The sequence below is a fragment of the Pseudophryne corroboree genome, chromosome 10 (assembly GCF_028390025.1).
Source record: "Pseudophryne corroboree isolate aPseCor3 chromosome 10, aPseCor3.hap2, whole genome shotgun sequence".
Classification (NCBI taxonomy): Eukaryota; Metazoa; Chordata; class Amphibia; order Anura; family Myobatrachidae; genus Pseudophryne; species Pseudophryne corroboree.
Window position 1 is genome coordinate 195,217,562 of NC_086453.1, and position 20,905 is coordinate 195,238,466.

General features: G+C 45.6%; 1 protein-coding gene across 1 annotated transcript in view; it reads right to left on the reverse strand.

Annotated features, from left to right (window-relative positions):
• LOC134966344 (ATPase family AAA domain-containing protein 3) overlaps positions 1 to 20,905 on the reverse strand; it is a 256,466-nt gene that overhangs the window by 203,140 nt on the left and 32,421 nt on the right. The window contains exons 5-7 of the mRNA XM_063943015.1: positions 15,961 to 16,030; positions 10,823 to 10,988; positions 10,648 to 10,717 (exon numbers count right to left, since the gene is read on the reverse strand). Of these exons, the coding sequence (XP_063799085.1) occupies positions 10,648 to 10,717; positions 10,823 to 10,988; positions 15,961 to 16,030 (306 nt within the window). The remainder of the gene's footprint in view (positions 1 to 10,647; positions 10,718 to 10,822; positions 10,989 to 15,960; positions 16,031 to 20,905) is intronic.

Below are 20,905 nucleotides of genomic sequence, written 5' to 3' on the forward strand. Positions count from 1 at the left end.
ACGGGCTTCCGTAGGAACAGCACTGAATATTTAAATTTAGAAACACTCCACCCCTCCATATCCCTGGTCACTACCCAGTGTTTTTTACTGAGCCGAACAGGAATTAAGAGAGGTTAATAATGGAGTATTACATATAACATAACTGACAATAACGAAGTTAACACATAACGTTACTGACAACTAAACAGTTGACACCCTAACCAGCACTTGTAACTTGAACCAGTCGGTGAAAGTGTGTTACCATAAGATCCTCAGAACTAACCACAAGTAGGTAAACTGCTCTGGGTGGGCGTCCAGTGACCCCTATGGATTCAAAGAAAAGGATTTACCTGGTAAGTACCAAAATCCTATTTTCTTTTTCATCCACTAGGGGTCACTGGAGTACTCTTGGGACGTACCAAAGCTTCCCCCGTGGGCGGGAGAGCAGTTTGGCACTTGTAACACTAGGCGGCCAAAGCTAGATGCTGATGCCGCAAAAGTATCAAACTTGTAAAAGCGCACAAACGTGTGCACTGAAGACCATGTAGCCGCCCGGCAAAGCTGCGTCGCAGAAGCCCCACGACCAGCTGCCCATGAAGTACCCACAGAACGTGTGGAATGAGCGGTTACTGACGTAGGCGGTTGTAACCTAGCATGAAGGTAAGCCTGGCGTATGGTCAGTTTTATCCATCTGGATAAAGTTTGTTTAGATGCTGGCCAACCCATTTTGGCAGCATCGTAGAGAACAAATAACGTATCCGTCTTACGAACTGAAGACGTTCGGGATACATAAACGCGTAATGCGCGAACCACATCCAGAGTTCCAGAATGTGCTGTCAACACAGGAACTACTATTGGTTGATTGATGTGAAAAGATGACACTACCTTTGGTAAGAAGGCGGGATTCGTCCGAAGTTCCGCTCTGTCATCATGAAACACCAAATACGGTGGCTTGCATGACAAGGCACCCAAATCCGAAACACGCCTCGCCGAAGCTAAGGCTAAGAGAAAAATTGTTTTCCCAGTGAGAAACTTTATATTCACTTGTTGTAAGGGTTCAAAATATGAAGACTGTAAGAACTCCAAAACCAGATTCAAGTCCCATGGCGCTGTAGGTGGAATGAATGGAGGCTGTACCCTGAGTACACCTTGGAGAAAAGTGCGTATCGACGGCAATAGAGTCAATCGTCTTTGAAAATAAATTGACAAAGCAGAAACCTGCACCTTTAGTGTAGATAAACGCAATCCTCCATCTAAGCCTGTTTGTAGAAACAACAACAGGCGGCATACCTTGAAAGCTGATGTCGGAAATTTCCGAACCTCACACCAACCTATATATGCACGCCATATTCTGTAATAATGAGCTGCCGTAACCGGCTTCCTAGCTCGTAACATGGTTGGTATAACTGAATCTGGAATGCCCTCTCTTCTTAAGAGGGCGGTCTCAACAGCCACCCCGTCAAACGCAGCCGCGCTAAATCGGGGTAAAGAAACGGACCCTGTTGTAACAGGTCTGGACGTATCGGGAGCGGCCACGGATCGTCTGCGAGTAATCCTCGAAGATCCGAGAACCAAGCTCTCCGAGGCCAATGAGGCGCCACTAGTATGACTGTGAGCGACTCTCTTTTGATCCGTTTTAGCACCAGAGGGAGCAACGGAAACGGTGGAAACAGATACACAAGACTGTACGGCCACGCGACAGTGAGAGCATCCACCGCGACTGCCTTTGGATCTCTTGTTCTGGACACATACTGGAGCGTTTGATGATTGTGTCGAGATGCCATCAGGTCCACCTGAGGATAACCCCATCGCTGAACCAACATGTGAAACACTTCTGGATTTAATGACCATTCGCCTGGGTGAAAATCCCGACGACTGAGATAATCCGCTTCCCAGTTGTCCACTCCCGGAATGAACACAGCCGACAATATCACCTGGTGGCATTCCGCCCAATTGAGGATTCGAGCTACTTCCCGCATTGCCATGCGGCTTCTCGTTCCTCCTTGTTTGTTGATGTATGCGACCGCCGTCGCATTGTCCGACTGCACTTGGACCGGCTGAGAGCGAATCATGTGCACTGCTTGTCGTAGCGCATTGAAAATGGCGCGGAGTTCTAGAACATTTATCGACAGCAATTTCTCGTGATCCGCCCAGAGACCCTGGAGCTGACAATTTTGAATTACCGCTCCCCAACCTCTGAGACTGGCGTCCGTAGTTAGAATTATCCAATTGCAAACTCCGAACCGTCTTCCTGCGGTTAAATTGTGTTCCTTGAGCCACCATAGCAGAGAAACTCTTGCTATTGGTGACAACCTCACCCTGTGGTGAATCTGCAGATGCGAGCCCGACCACTGGGCAAGCACGTTCAGCTGAAATGGACGAGAGTGAAATCTCCCGAACTGAAGCGCCTCGAAAGCTGCCACCATTGTGCCTAACAGGCGAATGCACAAGTGTACCGACACTGTGCGTGGTTTGAGTACTAATTGTACTAGATGGCGTAGCATTTGTACTTTTTGTTGTGGTAGGTAAATTCTTTGATTGACCGTATCGAGAATCATACCTAGGAACTGAAGGCGTTGAGACGGAATCAGATGTGATTTCTTGAAATTTACAATCCAACCGTGGTGAACTAGTACATTGTAAGTTAGCAGCGCATGCTGGGTAAGTATCTGTTGAGACGGAGCTTTGATGAGCAGATCGTCTAAATACGGAACTATTGTCACTCCCAAGGATCTGAGGTGAGCTATCATCACAGACATTACTTTGGTGAATACCCGAGGCGCTGATGACAGGCCAAACGGCAGAGCCTGAAACTGGTAATGGTTCTGGCGTATTGCAAATTGTAAGAATTTCTGATGAGGCTGCCAAATTGGAATGTGTAAGTACGCATCCTTGAGGTCTAGCGCAATCATGAATTCCTTGGTCTCTAACCCCGCAATCACCGAACGTAGAGACTCCATTTTGAATCTGTAGTAAGTTACGTACTGATTTAGTCCCTTTAAGTTCAATATTGGTCTGACTGAGCCATCCGGCTTCGGGACCACAAATAGACTTGAATAATAACCCTGACCCTGTTGGTGTACAGGGACCGGAATCAACACTGCCGAATTCAGTAAGGATTGAATGGCAATTTGCAAAACTGTCCTCTTGTCGTCCGACAGAGGCAATCCTGTCTTGAAAAACCGCAGAGGCGGCAGACAGTCGAACTCTATTTTGTAACCTTTTAACACTAAATTGCGAATCCAGCCCTCCGCGGATGTGTGGAACCACGCCCCATGGAACTTCTGAAGGCGTGCTCCCACAATTGGAGAACCGAGATGGGCTGGTAACCCGTCATGCCACTGGCTTGTCGGTAACCTTAGCGTTTTGGCGAGTTGTGTTGGTTTGATGGAAACCACGTCCTCGACCACGTCTAGCAGGCGTGGCTGATCCTCTGCCACGTCCTCGAAAGGGCTGAGGTCTAAAGGATTTGAACGAAGGTCCAGCGTACCTTCTTCTTGGCGCAGGTGGAGGCAATGGTAAGAAAACAGACTTACCTCCCGTAGCCTCCTTAATCCATGCGTCCAATTCTGGACCAAACAACTTCTTGCCATCGTAAGGCAACGCCTCTATACTTCGTTTGACCTCTGCCTCCGCTTGATAAGTACGCAGGTAGAGTGCTCTTCGTGCTGTAACTAGCGAAGATGAAATACGAGAAGTGAGCTGACAGACGTCAGTAGACGCTGTACAGAGATACTCTACAGCCTCAATCATTTGATTTACCAGAACTATCAAGTTTTCGTCCTGTAAAGCAGATTTGAGTTCTGTAAGCCATATTATGAGCGCCTTAGTTACCCAAATGCCAACCAATCCAGGTCTTAGCATCACACCTGCTGCTACATACATGGTCTTTAGCATAGTTTCTATCTTGCGATCTGAAGGATCTTTAAGCGTAGTAGCTGCTGGCACTGGTATGGTTAATTTCTTGGTAAGCTTTGACACAGAAGAATCAACTATTGGTGGATTCTCCCATGTACACGTTACCGAGTCTGGAAAAGGATAACTAGACTTAAATCTGCGAGGTATAGAAAACCGTTTATCTGGATTCTGTCTTGTTTCTACTAACATCTGATTTAGAGAATCCGACACAGGAAAACTTACTGGCGTCTTCCGTCGTTTAGTAAATACGACCTGATCATTGGTGAGAGGCTGCTCAGCTTCAGGAAACCTTAGAGACTGCCGTACCGCTCTGATGAGATCATCAATGCCGGAACTGTTAACATCCTCGCTATCTGACTCCACTTCGCCCTCCTCACCCTCATCGTGTTCCGTGAGGTCAGGTATGGAATCGTCAGAATGCAACATAGCAGACACTGGAAAATCATAAGACATATGAAAATTATCCCGTTTGCCCAAAATGGATTTGGACCTTACGCAAGGCTGAGACGCCTCTGGTAGTTCTGGCGGTCTCACCCTAGACTCAGATCTTAACGTTTCTCGCTCCAGACGAGCAGCGGTCATTTCTGTCTGAAATCTCTCCAGTACATTCACTAACATACCCCACGGAGGGTCCGGTGAGGAAATTGGTTGTAAAACCGGAGGAGCAATGGTATTATGGACGGAATCCACAAAACATACTGTACATGTGGTAGATGCATCTGGTAACACACTGCCACATATTTTGCAATTATGCTTTTTAGTTTTTGCTGGTGCCTTACTCATTATGGCGACAGACAATACAATACACAAAAAACTGACACCTGCACGACTCAGTAAAATAGCAATAAGGTGTCTCTGTATATAAATCTGGCCAAGTGCAGTACACGTGGCCAGTACTATGAAATGTGATCCCAAATTCCCACTAACACCCCTGCGCCTTCCGGTGGTGTAGAGATGTAAGACAGGAACCTTCTGGAATCACAGAGGAAGACACAGGAAGCATGATTAATGGCTGCCACAGGAAGCATGGTTAATGGCTGCCATGCTTAAACATATAATCACAGTTTCATACTGATATTATAAACAGTCTCCCTGCCAGCAAAATCCTCATTATATATTATATATATATATAAAGTGTGCTTAAACATATAATCACAGTTTCATACTGATATTATACCCAGTCTCCCTGCCAGCAAAAGCCTCATTATATATTATATATATAGAATGTGCTTAAACATATATCTTACACTGATATTATTAACAGTCTCCCTGCTAGCAAAGCCTCATTATATATTATATATATAGAATGTGCTGTCCTCTACCCCCCCTCGCAGCTGCTCCTTAGTGTGCAGTGCGGGACCCCGGGTACCTGTTAGAGTAGGAGCTATTACGGCCCCCAGCGATACACGCGGCGGCCGGAGCCTTACAAGCGGCGGCCGGAGCCTGGGGCGAAGCGGCGGCCTGACGCGGGGAGTAGATGCCCTGTAGCGGCGGCCGTGCAAGAGACTCTGGAGCGGAGATCCGGAGAGCATTATCACCCGGCGGCAGCAGCTGTTCGCTCAGCGGGCGGCGCTGCTGCCGCCGCAGTTAGCCAGTACACCAGCGTGCTGCTGTCCTCCCTTCTCCCCTCCTCGGGACGGCAGCGGAAGCTGACCGCCCCCTCTCACATACCTGCAGTGAAACTCTGTCATGAGGCTCCGACGGGGCTTCTTCAACAAGCGCCGGGCAGCCAGTGTAACAGGATGTGAGGGCTGTGAGGGAGCTCTTTCAGAGAGGCCCGACACGCCCGTGCTGCTATCAGCAGCTGCACTATCCCTGACCCTGCCTTTTGGAAGGGGGAAAGGGATGTGCCAATTTGTTAGAAAAAAGAAAAAGAAAAAGAAAAATAAAATTTCTTGAAGTAACCGTGACTTCAGTTAGTAAGCTGCTGCCACGTTCAGCACAGAAAAAACACTGGGTAGTGACCAGGGATATGGAGGGGTGGAGTGTTTCTAAATTTAAATATTCAGTGCTGTTCCTACGGAAGCCCGTCCATATCCCAAGAGTACTCCAGTGACCCCTAGTGGATGAAAAAGAAAAGGTGGATTTCCCGGCTGTAGCCGTGGCCACCAAATCCGATAGACCAACACCAAATAACTCCTCCCCTTTATACGGCAAAACTTCCATATGCCGTTTTGAGTCCGCATCACCTGACCACTGTCGCGTCCATAAACTTCTTCTGGCCGAAATGGACATAGCACTTACCCGTGATGCCAGTGTGCAAATATCCCTCTGTGCATCACGCATATAAAGAAATGCATCCTTTATTTGCTCTAAAGACAGTAAAACATTGTCCCTATCCAGGGTATCAATATTTTCAATCAGGGACTCTGACCAAGCTACCCCAGCACTGCACATCCAGGCTGTCGCTATAGCTGGTCGTAGTATAACACCTGTATGTGTGTATATACTTTTTTGGATATTTTCCATCCTCCTATCTGCTGGATCTTTAAGTGCGGCCGTCTCAGGAGAGGGTAACGCCACTTGTTTTGATAAGCGTGTGAGCGCCTTGTCCACCCTAGGAGGTGTTTCCCAGCACGCCCTAACCTCTGGCGGGAAAGGGTATAAAGCCAATAACTTCTTTGAAATTAGCAGTTTTTTATCGGGGGCAACCCACGCTTCATCACACACCTCATTTAATTCATCTGATTCAGGAAAAACTATAGGTAGTTTTTTCACACCCCACATAATACCCTGTTTTGTGGTACCTGTAGTATCAGCAATATGTAACGCCTCCTTCATTGCCAAAATCATATAACGTGTGGCCCTACTGGAAAATACGGTTGATTCGTCACCGTCGCCACTGGAATCAGTGCCTGTGTCCGGGTCCGTGTCGACCGACTGAGGTAACGGGCGTTTTACAGCCCCTGACGGTGTTTGAGGCGCCTGGACAGGTGCTAATTGATTGTCCGGCCGTCTCATGCCGTCAAACGACTGCTTTAGCGTGTTGACACTATCCCGTAATTCCATAAATAAAGCCATCCATTCTGGTGTCGACTCCCTAGGGGGTGACATCCCCATATTTGGCAATTGCTCCGCCTCCACACCAATATCGTCCTCATACATGTCGACACACACGTACCGACACACAGCAGACACACAGGGAATGCTCTTAAAGAAGACAGGACCCCACTAGCCCTTTGGGGAGACAGAGGGAGAGTTTGCCAGCACACACCAAAAGCGCTATATATGACAGGGATAGCCTTATAATAAGTGCTCCCTGTATAGCTGCTTTAATATATATATTTTTGCCACAATTTTGCCCCCCCTCTCTTGTTTTACCCTGTTTCTGCAGTGCAGTGCAGGGGAGAGCCTGGGAGCCTTCCTGACCAGCGGAGCTGTGTGAGGAAAATGGCGCTGTGTGCTGAGGAGATAGGCCCCGCCCCTTTTTCGGCGGGCTCGTCTCCCGCTCTTTAACGGATTCTGGCAGGGGTTAAATATCTCCATATAGCCCCCGGAGGCTATATGTGAGGTATTTTTTGCCAAAAAATAGGTTTACATTGCCTCCCAGGGCGCCCCCCTCCCAGCGCCCTGCACCCTCAGTGACTGCCGTGTGAAGTGTGCTGAGAGGAAATGGCGCACAGCTGCAGTGCTGTGCGCTACCTTAAGAAGACTGAGGAGTCTTCTGCCGCCGATTCTGGACCTTCTTCTCGTTTCAGCATCTGCAAGGGGGCCGGCGGCGAGGCTCCGGTGACCATCCAGGCTGTACCTGTGATCGTCCCTCTGGAGCTAATGTCCAGTAGCCAAAGAAGCCAATCCATCCTGCACGCAGGTGAGTTCACTTCTTCTCCCCTAAGTCCCTCGTTGCAGAGATCCTGTTGCCAGCAGGACTCACTGTAAAATAAAAAACCTAAGCTAAACTTTTCTAAGCAGCTCTTTAGGAGAGCCACCTAGATTGCACCCTTCTCGGCCGGGCACAAAAATCTAACTGAGGCTTGGAGGAGGGTCGTAGGGGGAGGAGCCAGTACACACCACCTGATCGTAAAGCTTTACTTTTTGTGCCCTGTCTCCTGCGGAGCCGCTATTCCCCATGGTCCTTTCAGGAACCCCAGCATCCACTAGGACGATAGAGAAAAAAGGGTCCATCGACTAATGCAGCAGATTTAGAAAAAAAATGGTAGACCTTGTTGGCCTGGCATATTACTTCTATGCATTTAGGGTGTTTTAAATGACTGCTGGCGATAGTAGAACACCCTAAATGCATAGAAGTAATATGCCAGCCCAACAAGGTCTACCATTTTTTTTAAATGACAGCTGACTGCTGGTATTAAATGACTGCTGGCGATAGTATAACGGGCTAATAGCACAGAAATTAGCCCGATGTTATTATCGGGCTATCCTATTGTAGCCCATTTTTTCCTTACGGTAAACTACCGCTATAGGCTGATAACGTATGGTTCCGGGATAATGACACGTGTCTGGGGATGCTTACTGGGGAATCAGCATGCTGGCACCGGGCTAATAGGATAGTAACATAGTAAATGAGGATGAACAGAAACAAAATGCCTATCGTGTTCAACCTGTATTCCGTATTAAGCAGAGTTCATTATAATGTACCTGCTGAAGTACTGCTTTATGTCTAGGTAACAACTATAAATCCTGTTCCTCCTGGATTATCAATGTCAATATTTTAAATGTTATAACCTTGGATATATTTTTCAATCAGAAATTTATCCAATCCTATTTTAAATGCATTTACAGAGTCCGCCGTTACCACATTCACTGGCAGGGAATTCTAAATCCTTATTGCCCTAACAGTGAAGAACCCTTTCCTACGTTTTGTACGGCATTTTCTCCCCTCTAGCCGCAGCGAGTGCCCACATGTCCTATACAGAGTTCTTTTAATAAACAATTCCTCTGATAACTCTTTGTAATGTCCCTTTACATATTTGAACATATTAATAATATCTCCTCTTAGACACCTCTTTTCCAGTGTATACATATTCAACCTAGTAAGCCTTTCCTCGTACTCCAGTCCCTCTAGCCCTTAATGCAATTTAGTAGCTCGCCTTTGAACCCTTTTGAGTTCACCAATATCTTTTTTTTATAATGTGGTGCCCAAAATTGAACACAATATTCCAGGTGCAGACGTACCAATGATTTGTACAGCGGCAGGATTACACTCTCATCCCTTGTCTCAAGTCCCCGTTTTATGCACGCTAGCACCTTACTTACCTTATTTACTGCGCTTTGACATTGTATACGGTTATTAAGGTTATTATCAATGAGTACCCCCAAATCTGTTTCCAATACTGTTACCCCTAGACTTTCCCCATTTAATATGTAGGATGCATGTTTGTTTTTAGTCCCAAAATACATAACTTTGCATTTTTCTATATTAAACCTCATTCTCCATTTAGATGAGTCATTCTGTAGAGACTCCACATCTATTTCCAAATTATTACCCTACACAGTTTAGTATCATCTGCAAAGATTGACACTGTACTTTCCAGGCCTATTTCTAGGTCATTGATAAATATGTTGAACAGTAGTGGCCCAAGTACGGACCCTTGTGGTATTCCGCCGACTACTGGTGGCCAGCTTGAGGACATTCCGTTGACCACTACTCGCTGCACCCTGTTAACCAGCCAGTTATTTATTCATTTACAAACAGTTTTTCGTAGGTCAAGCTCCTTTAAGTTGATGATCAGTCTCCTGTGAGGCACTGTATCGAAGGCTTTTGCAAAATCTAAGACGACCACATCCACTGCTTTTCCCTGGTCAAGATTGTCGCTCACTTCCTCACAGAACCTAACTAAGTTAGTTTGACATGATCTGTCCCTCACAAACCCATGCCGATTCTTGCTTCGTCATCATTTATCAATACTCCAAATTCATCTTTTATTGGTCCTACGTTCTCCTTTTTTAACCTTTTACTGTTTATGTATTTAAAAAAACTTTAGGATTGGTTTTACTCTCTATAGCAATTTGCTTTTCGTTTTCAATTTTAGCTGCTCTATTGCTTTTTTGCATCTTTTATTGCATTCCTTGTAGTACTGGGACGACTCCTCCTTACCATTAGATTTTAATGCTTTGAAAGCACGCTTCTTTTTATCCATTTCTTCCTTGACCTTCTTATTAAGCCACATCGGTTTGAGTTTGGTACTCCTGCGTTTACTGCCCGTGGGAATAAATTTGTAAATATTGCTATAGTCCCTGTACAACCTATTAGCAGCTAATAAGTCAATCCAATTAGCCGTGATGATCTTGCGGGTGCGAGTCATCGTGGCAGCGACAGCACTTTACAGAGCCCAAATTCACAGAAAAGTGCTTGCATCCCATAAAAGTCAGAGCAATTTTGTGCTAATTGGGGCAGATTTCAGCCCGGGAAGGGTGTGAGCTCGGTTGCTGTTGCTGGCGTGGAAACGTCACAGCAACGAAACATTGCACCATTTGCAGCTAGCTGGAACAACCCCGTAGTTTGAGATGCCGAAACCTAGCAACAACTACTGCTTTTTGCTGCTTTGTGAAGCAAGAACTGCAATGGATGTGAGCAACACATATGGAAAATGGGCTCAACACAGGGGTGAGAAATCCACCAGCAGCGAAGGGATGTAACTCCTAATAGGAGACTCAAACGAGGTGAAAAAAGAAAAACCCTCCTAGATAAAGAAACCACAAGAGAAAAAACTTAAAGTAACTTTCATTCAATATTACATCAAGCATCAGCTCTTCATTGTACTGTGATTTAGTAGGTTGAGTACCACTTACAGTCGCTGTTACTTTGTCCCAGTCTGTGATAAACGCACGGAAACCTTCACCAAACACAGTCCCAGCAGTCCTACGGTAAGGAGAGGTAAAATCTGTGACTAATATGGACCTCATTGGGGCAAATTAATGTGCACACACAATTACATGACCAAAATAATACTTCACTTTCACATACTTGATGGATTCTAGAACAGTTTGCCGATGTTCTGCAGCTTTCAGACGAATCTGTTCCCTGATAATGTCTGCGTTTTCCCGTTCTACCTTGGCACGCGCCCGCGCCTCTGCCTCTATCCGCAGCATTTCATTCTTATGCCGCAACTCCATCTCATGCTCAACCGTGGCTGAATAAAAGAAATGCAAGTGGAAAATAACCAATCTGTACAGACCACTATGGAATGTAAATCACTAGGAAGGGCATTAGGGGAACCAGCTAGTAGCACATGAAACATACTGTATGCACTGCCAGACAGATTTAGAATTAGTTCTTCCTACCTCTCTGACCGTTCATTCTCTGTCTCCTCTCATGACTCCAACTCCCCCTCACTTTCACTAGCTGTAGGTGTACCCCAAGGTTCTGTCCTTGCTCCTCTTCTTTTCTCTCTCTATACGTCCTCACTAGGTAAGCTCATTAGTTCTTTTGATTTCCAATATCATCTCTATGCTGATGACACTCAAATCTATCTTTCCTCTCTGGACCTCTCCCCGGCTCTCCTCACTCATATCTCCAACTGTCTCTCTGCGATCTCTGTTTAGATGTCACAGCGCTTTCTTTAACTTAATATGTCTAAAACAGAGCTGATCATCTTCCTCCATCCCGCATAACCTCACCTCCCACAATCTCATTATATATTGATGGCACTACTATCTCCTCTACCCCCCCAAAGTGCGCTGTCTTGGCGTAATCCTCGACTCCTCCCTCTCATTCAAACCAAACATTCAGCACCTCACACAAACCTGCCATTTTCATCAAAAAAATATTTCCAGGATCAGACCCTTTCTGACCCAGGATGCTACCAAGACCGTTATCCACTCACTGGTCATCTGCAGACTGGAAAACTAATCTCCTCTTGACTGGCATTCCTGACAAATACCTCTCTCCTCTCCAATCTATCCTCAATGCTCTCCTCTCTTACAAGTCCTTCGCTGGCTTACCTTCCCTTTCAGAATCCATTTGATGCTTCTCACACTTACTTAAAAGCCCTCACCCCCTCCTCTCCCATTTAAAGCACAACGGAATATGCTGCGCTATATAAAAAACTGCTAATAAATAAATAATATACATCTCTGACCTTATCTCCCTTTACACTCCCACCCGTCCTCTTCGCTCTACTGATGCACGCCGACTCTCCTGCCTACTGATTATTTCCTTCCACTCCTACCTCCAACATTTTTCACGTGCTACTCCGTTTCTCTGGAATTCCCTACCTCTCCCCCTCAGACTCTCCACCTCTCTACAAAACTTCAAACGGGATCTCAAAACCAACTTAGTAACATAGTAATTGAGGCTGAATAGAGGCAAAACGCCCATCGTGTTCAACCTGTATTCCGTATTAAGTTGAGTTGATTAAAATGTACCTGCTGGAGTAATGTGTTATGACTAGTTAACTATAAATCATGTGACACCCGGATTATCAACGTCAATACTTTGAAAATGATATCCAAGTTTATAACTCTTTGTAATGTCCCTTTACATATTTGAAGATATTAATGTCTCCTCTTAGACGCCTCTTTTCCAGTGTATACATATTCAACCTAGTAAGCCTTTCCTCGTAATCCAATCCCTCTAGCCCTTTAATCAATTTAGTAGCTCGCCTTTGAACCCTTTCAAGTTCACAGATATCTTTTTTTTATACAGTGGTGCCCAAAACTGAACACAATATTCCAGGTGCGGACGTACCAATGATTTGTACAGCGGCAGGATTATATCCTCGTCCCTTGTCTCAATTCCCCGTTTTATGCACGCTAGCACCTTACTTGCCTTCTTTACTGCACTTTGACATTGTATACGGTTATTAAACCTATTATCAATGAGTAACCCCAAATCTTTTTCCAATACTGTTAACCCTAGACTTTCCCCATTTAATATGTAGGATGCAAGTTTGTTTAGCCCCGAAATGCATAAATAACCTTGCATTTTTCTATATTGAACCTCATTCTTCATTTAGATGCCCAGAGTTCAAGTTTACATAGATCATTCTGCAAGGACTCCACATCTATTTACGAATTAATTACCCTACACAGTTTAGTATCATCTGCAAAGATTGACACGGTTTTCCAAGCCTATTCCTAGGTCATTGATAAATATGTTGAACAGTAGTGGCCCGTGTAGTCCCTTGTGGTATTCCTCCGACTACTGGTGTCCAGCTTGAGGGCTTCCCGTTGACCACTACTCGCTGTACCCTGTTATCCAGCCAGTTATTTATTCATGTACAAACAGTTTTTCCTAGGCCAAGCTCCTTTAATTTGATGATCAGTCTCCTGTGAGGCACTGTATTGAAGGCTTTTGCAAAATCTAAGTAGGACCACTTCCACTGCTTTTCCCTGGTCAAGATTGTCGCTCACTTCCTCACAGAAGCTAATTAAGTTAGTTTGACATGATCTGTCCCTCACAAACCCATGCTGGTTCTTGCTAAGGTGGTCATTCCGAGTTAATCGCTCGCTAGCAGTTTTTAGCAGCCGTGCAAACGCATTGTCGCCGCCCACTGGTGAGTGTATTTTCGCTTTGCAGAAGTGAAAACGCCTGTGCAGCAGAGCGCCTGCAAAAACATTTTGTGCACAACAAGACCAGCCCTGTACTTTCTCTTCGTGTGCGTGGATTCTAACGTCAGTGGGTTGGGCTTTTGACATCACACACCCGCCCAGCGTTCCGCCAGCCACGCCTGCATTTTTCTAAACACTCCCTGAAAACGGTCAGTTGACACCCAGAAACGCCCCTTTCCTATCAATCTTCTTGCGGCCGCCAGTGCGAATGAAAACGTCGCTAGAACCTGTGCAAAACCACAAAGGCCTTTGTACCCGTATGTTGCGCGTGAGCATTGCTGTCCATACGCATGCGCAGAAATGCCGTTTTTAAGCCTGATCGCTGCGCTGCGAACAACGGCAGCTAGCGATCAACTCGGAATGACCCCCAATAATCTTAGCGGTCTGCAGATACTCCTGTATGCTATCCCTTACAATTTCTTCCAATATTTTCCCCACTATAGATGTCAAACTTACCGGTCTGTATTTACCCGGATGATTTTTGGATCCCTTTTTAAATAATGTCATTACCTCAGCTATATGCCAATCCTTCGGTACCATGCCTGATCTAATTGAACTATTGAAAATCAAGTATAGTGGTCTTGCTAGTTGTGACCTAAGCTCAATAAGAACAGTCGGGTGAAGTCCCTCAGGGCCAGGTGATTTATTAATCTTAATTTTGCTTAGTCTCTCCCGGACTACTTCTTCACTTAAACAAGTATCTAGCCACGAATCATTGCTGTCACTATCGTTATGCACTACTCCCACCGTCAGTTCTTCTCTGCTGAACACTGATGAAAAAAATTATTTCAGTATTTCCGCTTTTATTTCGTCATCATTTATTAATACTCCAAATTCAGCTTTTATTGGGCCTATGTTCTCCTTTTTTAACCTTTTACTGTTTATGTATTTAAAAAACTTTTTAGGATTGGTTTTACTCTCTATAGCGATTTGCATTTAATTTTCAATTTTAGCTGCTCTTATTGCATTTTTGAATCTTTTATTGCATTCCTTGTAGTACTGGAATGACTTTCCATTAGATTTAAATGCACGGTTCTTTTTATCCATTTCTGCCTTGACCTTCTTGTTAAGCCACATCGGTTTGAGTTTGGTACTCCTGCGTTTACTGCCCATGGGAATAAATTTGTGAATATTGCTATCTAGCAACCCTTTTAAAACATCCCACATATCCGAAGTGTTCTTGTTATGAAACAAAACCTCCCACTCAATGTAATTTAGTTCACATCTCAGCATACCAAAATTAGCCTTCCTAAAGTTAAATGTTTTGGTTGAACTCTTATAGCTATATAGTAACATAACACTTCTTCAGCAAACCCAGCCAAATCTCATCCTAACCCTCTGTTCCACGCTCTCTATGTACCCCATCTGTGTCACCCCTTTCTGTCTACTCCTCCCCTTAAGAATGTAAGCTCTCACGAGTAGGACCCTCTGCCCTCAGGTGCTTATCCTTTTTCTTACTTTAATAATCTTCAACTGCACCAAATCCAGCAGTCTTCTGCCACCTGATACATATTTCAGTGTATTCTGCTGATGTAGCTATGTTTATTTACCCTGTACTTGTCTTATATTGTCTTCAACTGTAAAGCTAGGTACACAGTAAATTATCTGGAAGATAATCTGCCAGATCTAGCTGGTTGGAATGAAAATCTGGTAATGGATGAGAGCAAATTTCAATCGTTTGTTCCCAAACACTGGAAAATTAACAAAACCTACTGTCCATACAAATTGGTTAAACACAAATTTAACCAACTTGGATGAACGACTGTTTGACATTTTTGCAGTGTTTGGGAACAAATGATAGATTGTGATTTGCTCTCATCCATTACCAGATTTTCATTCCAGCTAGATCTGGCAGATAATCTGCCAGATAACTGTATAGTGTGTACCTAGCTTTAGTTGCTGTTTTCCTGTTTTGATTATTTGCTTATGTACTCTGTAATTGGGCGCTGCAGAACCCTTGTGGGGCCATATACACAAAGGATAACAAATAAAAATAGTTCATACACACACCTAAAAAGGAGAGAGCCCAACCCCCCTGGTCCAGTCACGCCCCAACACACAATGCTACTATTAAGTACACACAATATGCTTAAACATTACAAGCAAACAGGTATAAAATACCTCATTCAGGGTTGTACGCCTACCCGATGGTTTGTGTACAGCTCAGATGGTGGATGGAGAGTGCAAGCAACGGAGCCACCACAGTCAGTGTCGGGAATACGGACAGGCTGCAGTAGTTTGAGGGTGGCCATGGTGGCAGTTTCAGTTTCCTGGATATGCCAAGAGTAGAGTCCTCGTCTTCCAACGCAGATTTACTGACCTCAGCTGCGGAGTTTGGGCTTCTATTCTGAGTAAGTTTAGACTTACTAATATGGACAATGGCTGCGTCTTTGGACCTGCAATGCCTGCAGTGGGCATCTTCAGTCGTCCAAACACGCAGCAGCGATGCAAAGAGCGTACAACTTAGAATGTTTACACTTAATATAGGAGCACGGTGTAGAATAAGGAACAGTGGAATTCATGATAATTAAAATAAAAGAGAGACCCCATTACCTTTGCGCATTGCTTCTTGCTTTTTTACAGACTCCTCTTGTTTTCGCAAATTCTCTTCATTCATTGATTGCTGTAAAAAAACTACAATTAGAAATAATGACTAGACCAGAATTAGGTAAAGAAAACAAGATCGTTTACAATATGGATTATTTAATGCAGATAGTTTACAAAAGGCGTTCGGAATATTGCCATGACAGTAGCACAACAGACACACAATCCTCCCACACATATAACATCCTATAACCCACTTGATTAAAAAAAAGTGCCCAGGTAATACAAATTATTTCCAGAGAAAACAGGATTTTAATACCTACCGGTAAATCCTTTTCTCCTAGTCCGTAGTAGAGGATGCTGGGGTCCACTTCAGTACCATGGGGTATAGACGGTTCCGCAGGAGCCATGGGCACTTTAAGACTTTTCAAGGGTGTGAACTGGCTCCTCCCTCTATGCCCCTCCTCCAGACCTCAGTATAGGAACTGTGCCCAGGGAGACTGATATTTCGAGGAAAGGATTTACTTTTAAACTAATGGTGAGATTCATACCAGCTCACACCTCAACCATGCCGCACAACATGGCATTCAACATAACACATGCCAACAGGCATGAACAATTGCAGCAACATGCTGAAAATAATCGTAACCCAACACTCATGTAACTACAAAACTAACAACTGCAGGTAAAGTACGCACTGGGTCGGGCACCCAGCATCCTCTACGGACTAGGAGAAAAGGATTTACCGGTAGGTATTAAAATCCTGTTTTCTCATACGTCCTAGAGGGTGCTGGGGTCCACTTCAGTACCATGGGGTTATACCAAAGCTCCAGTATGGGCGGGAGAGTGCGGATGACCCTGCAGCACAGATTGACCAAACTTGAGGTCCTCATCGGCCAAGGTGTCAAACTTGTAAAACTTTGCAAATGTGTTTGCCCCTGACCAAGTAGCTGCTCGGCAAAGTTGCAACGCCGAGACCCCCTGGGCAGCCGCCCAGGATGAGCCCACCTTTCTAGTAGAATGGGCATTTACCGACTTCGGTATCGGCAATCCTGCCGTGGAATTAGCGTGCTGAACCGTCCCTCTGATCCAGCGCGCAATGGTCTGCTTAGAAGCAGGACACCCAATCTTGTTGGGAGCATACAGGATAAACAGAGCCTCTGTTTTCCGAATCCTAGCTGTTCTTGCGACAAATTTTCAAAGCTCTAACCACATCCAGAGACTTTGACGCAGTGAAAGTGTCAGTAGCCACTGGCACCACAATAGGCTGGTTTATATGGAAAGACGAAACCACCTTCGGAAGAAATTGTTGGCGAGTTATCAACTCTGCCCTATCTTCATGAAAGAAGATCAGGTAAGGGCTCTTGTGAGACAAGGCCCCCAACTCAGACACCCGCCTTGCGGATGCCAAGGCAAATAGCATGACCACTTTCCAAGTGAGAAACTTCAATTACATCTCCTGTAGAGGTTCAAACCAATCCGATTGAAGGAATTGCCCACATTAAGGTCCCATGGTGCCACCGGAGGCACAAATGGAGGTTGAATGTGCAGCACCCCTTTCACGAACGTCTGAACTTTGGAAGGGAGGCCAATTGTTTTTGAAAGAAAACCGATAAGGCCGAAATCTGGACCTTGATTGAAACCAATCTTAGGCCCGCATCCACACCCACCTGCAGAAAATGGAGAAAACGTCCCAAGTGAAACTCTTCCATAGGAGCCTTCTTGGATTCACACCAAGACACATATTTTCTCCAAATACGGTGGTAATGTCTAGACGTTACTCCTTTCCTGGCCTGAATAACAGTGGGGATGACTTCTCTGGGAATACCCTTTCGGGCTAGGATCCGGAGCTCAACAGCCATGCCGTCAAACGTAGCCGCGGTAAGTCTTGATACACGCATGGCCCCTGCAGCAGCAGGTCCTCGCGAAGAGGAAGAGGCCGAGGATCTTCTATGAGCAACTCCTGAAGATCTGGATACCACGCCCTCCTTGGCCAGTTTGGGACAATGAGAATCGCTCGAACCCTTGTTCTTCTTATGAGCTTGAGAACTTTTGGTATCAGTGGAAGTGGAGGGAAGACATACACCGACCGAAACACCCACTGTGACACCAGTGCATCTACTGCTATAGCTTGAGGGTCTCTCGACCTGGAACAATATCTCTGAAGCTTCTTGTTGAGACGTGATGCCATCATGTCTACTTGAGGAACTCCCCAAAGACTTGTCACCACTGCGAAGACTTCTTGGTGGAGGACCCACTCTCCTGGATGGAGATAGTGTCTGCTGAGGAAGTCTGCTTCCCAGTTGTCCACTCCCGGAATGAAAATAGCCGACAGAGCTCTTGCATGTCTTTCTGCCCAGAGGAGGATCTTTGTCACCTCTGCCATTGCTGCTCTGCTTTTCATTCCGCCCCGAAGGCTTATGTACGCGACTGCTGTTACATTGTCCGACTGGATCTGCACGTGTTGATCTTGAAGAAGATGACCTGCTTGTAGAAGGCTGTTGTAAATGGCTCTCAATTCCAGAACGTTTATGTGAAGACAGGATTCCTGACTTGACCATTTTCCTTGGAAGCTTTTTCCCTGTGTGACTGCTCCCCAGCCTCGGAGACTTGAATCCGTGGTTACTAGGACCCATTCCCGAATCTGCGTCCCTCTAATAGGTGAGAACTGTGTAGCCACCACAGGAGCGAAATCCTGGCTTAGGAGGACAGGATTATCTTCTGGTGCATGTATAGGTGGGATCCGGACCACTTGTCCAACAGGTCCCACTGGAATACTCTGGCATGGAATCGGCCAAACTGTATGGCCTTGTAGGCCGCTACCATCTTCCCCAACAACTGAATGCAATAATGGAGAGACACTCTTGTTGGCTTCAAAATCTGTTTGACAATTCTCTGGATTTCCAGAGCCTTTTCTACTGGAAGAAATACCCTCTGTACTTCTGTGTCCCGTATCATCCCCAGAAAGGACAATCTTGTCGTCAGTTCCAACTGCGATTTCGGAAAATTCATGATCCAACCGTGTTGTTGGAGTAGGGAGAGTGCAATGTTCTGTACCAACCGTCCCCTGGATCTCACTTTTATCAGGAGATCGTCCAGGTAAGGAATTATACTGACTCCTTGTTGTCGAAGGAGGACCATCATCTCTGCCATCACCTTGGTGAATACCCTCGGTGCCATGGAGAGTCCGAACGGCAACGTCTGGAACTGGTAATGGCAATCCTGTACTGCGAATCTCCGATAAGCTTGATGAGGAAGATAAATGGGAACATGCAGGTAAGCATCCTTTATGTCTACTGACACCATGTAATCCCCCTCCTCCAGACTGGAAATCACTGCCCTGAGTGATTCCATCTTGAACTTGAACCATTTCAAGTAGAGATTCAGATTTTTTAGGTTTAGGATCGGTCTGATCGAGCCGTCCGGCTTCGGAACTACAAAGAGGCTGGAATAAAATCCCTCCCCTTGTTGTGACAAAGGTACCAGGACTACGACCTGATCATTACATAATTTTTTGAATTGCCGCTGTTACTGCCTCTCATTCTGGAAGAGAAGCTGGCAAGGTCGATTTGAAAAATCGGCATGGAGGAACGTCCTGAAACTCCAGCTTGTACCCCTGGGATACTAGCTGTAAAACCCAGGGGTCCAGGCCAGACTGAACCCAACCTTGGCTGAACAGTTTGAGACGTGCCCCCACCCGAGCGGCCTCCGCAAGGGAGCCCCAGCGTCATGCTGTAGATTTGGAAGAAGTAGGGGTAGACTTCTGCTCCTGGGAACCTGAAGCCGCTGCGGACTTTTTTCCCTTTCCCCTTCGCCTACCTGCAAAGAAGGGGGAACCTCTCGCTTTCTTGTATTTATTGGGCCGAAAGGACTGCATGTGAGAGTGATATGTCCTTTTTGCCGATGCAGGCGCAGAGGGCAAAAATGTCAACTTACCTGCGGTAGCCGCCGAGACTAATGCATCCAGTCCATCGCCAAATAAGGCCTCACCTTTATATGGTAGAGCCTCCATATTTCTTTGGGAATCTGCATCCGTGTTCCACTGGCGAATCCACAACGCCCTCCGAGCCGATACTGCCATGGTAGCTGCTTGTGAACTCAAGAGTCCAATATCTTTCATCGCTTCTAGCATGTATGTGGCAGCGTCTTGATATTCCCTAACTTAAGGAGTATCTCATCTTTATCAATCGTGTCAATTTCTGATGACACGCTGTCTGACCATTTTTCAATAGCGCGACTCACCCATGCGCAAGCAATTGTGGGCCTGAGCAGTGTACCATTGGCAACATAAATGGATTTCAATGTAGTTTCCATTTTCCGGTCAGCCGGCTCCTTCAGTGAAGCCGTGCCAGGTGCAGGGAGAATTACCTTCTTTGTCAACCTGGACAAAGCACTGTCTAACACAGGGGGTGACTCCCATTTTTTCCTGTCCTCTACCAGGAAAGGATAAGCTATTTGAATTCTCTTGGGAATACGAAATGTATTTTCGGGATTCACCCACATCCCTTCAAAGAGAGTATTAAGCTCGTGGGAAGGAGGGAAAGTGACCTTAGATTTATTTTCTTTATAGAAAGAAGCCTTCTCCTGAGGTACTGGAGTGGCTTCCGTGACTTCCAGAACTTCACTTATAGCTACAATCATATATTGTATATTTTTAGCCAATTTATGATCTATTTCCCTGGAGTCACTATCGACGACACAGGAGTCAGTGTCCGTGTCGGTATCAGTATGCACAATATTTGCAAATGGCCTCTTATGTGACCCAGAGGGGTCGCCTGCGGGTGGAAGAACAGAACCCTGAAAAATCACATCTTCCACAGATTTTCTCCAGCATTCAGCATGAGATTCAGACTTATCTAACCTCCTATTGATGTGATGCATACCATCACGTATTTCTTTCACCCATGCAGGCTCTTGGTGTGCCGGCAGCGCCACCACATTACACTTCTGTGTC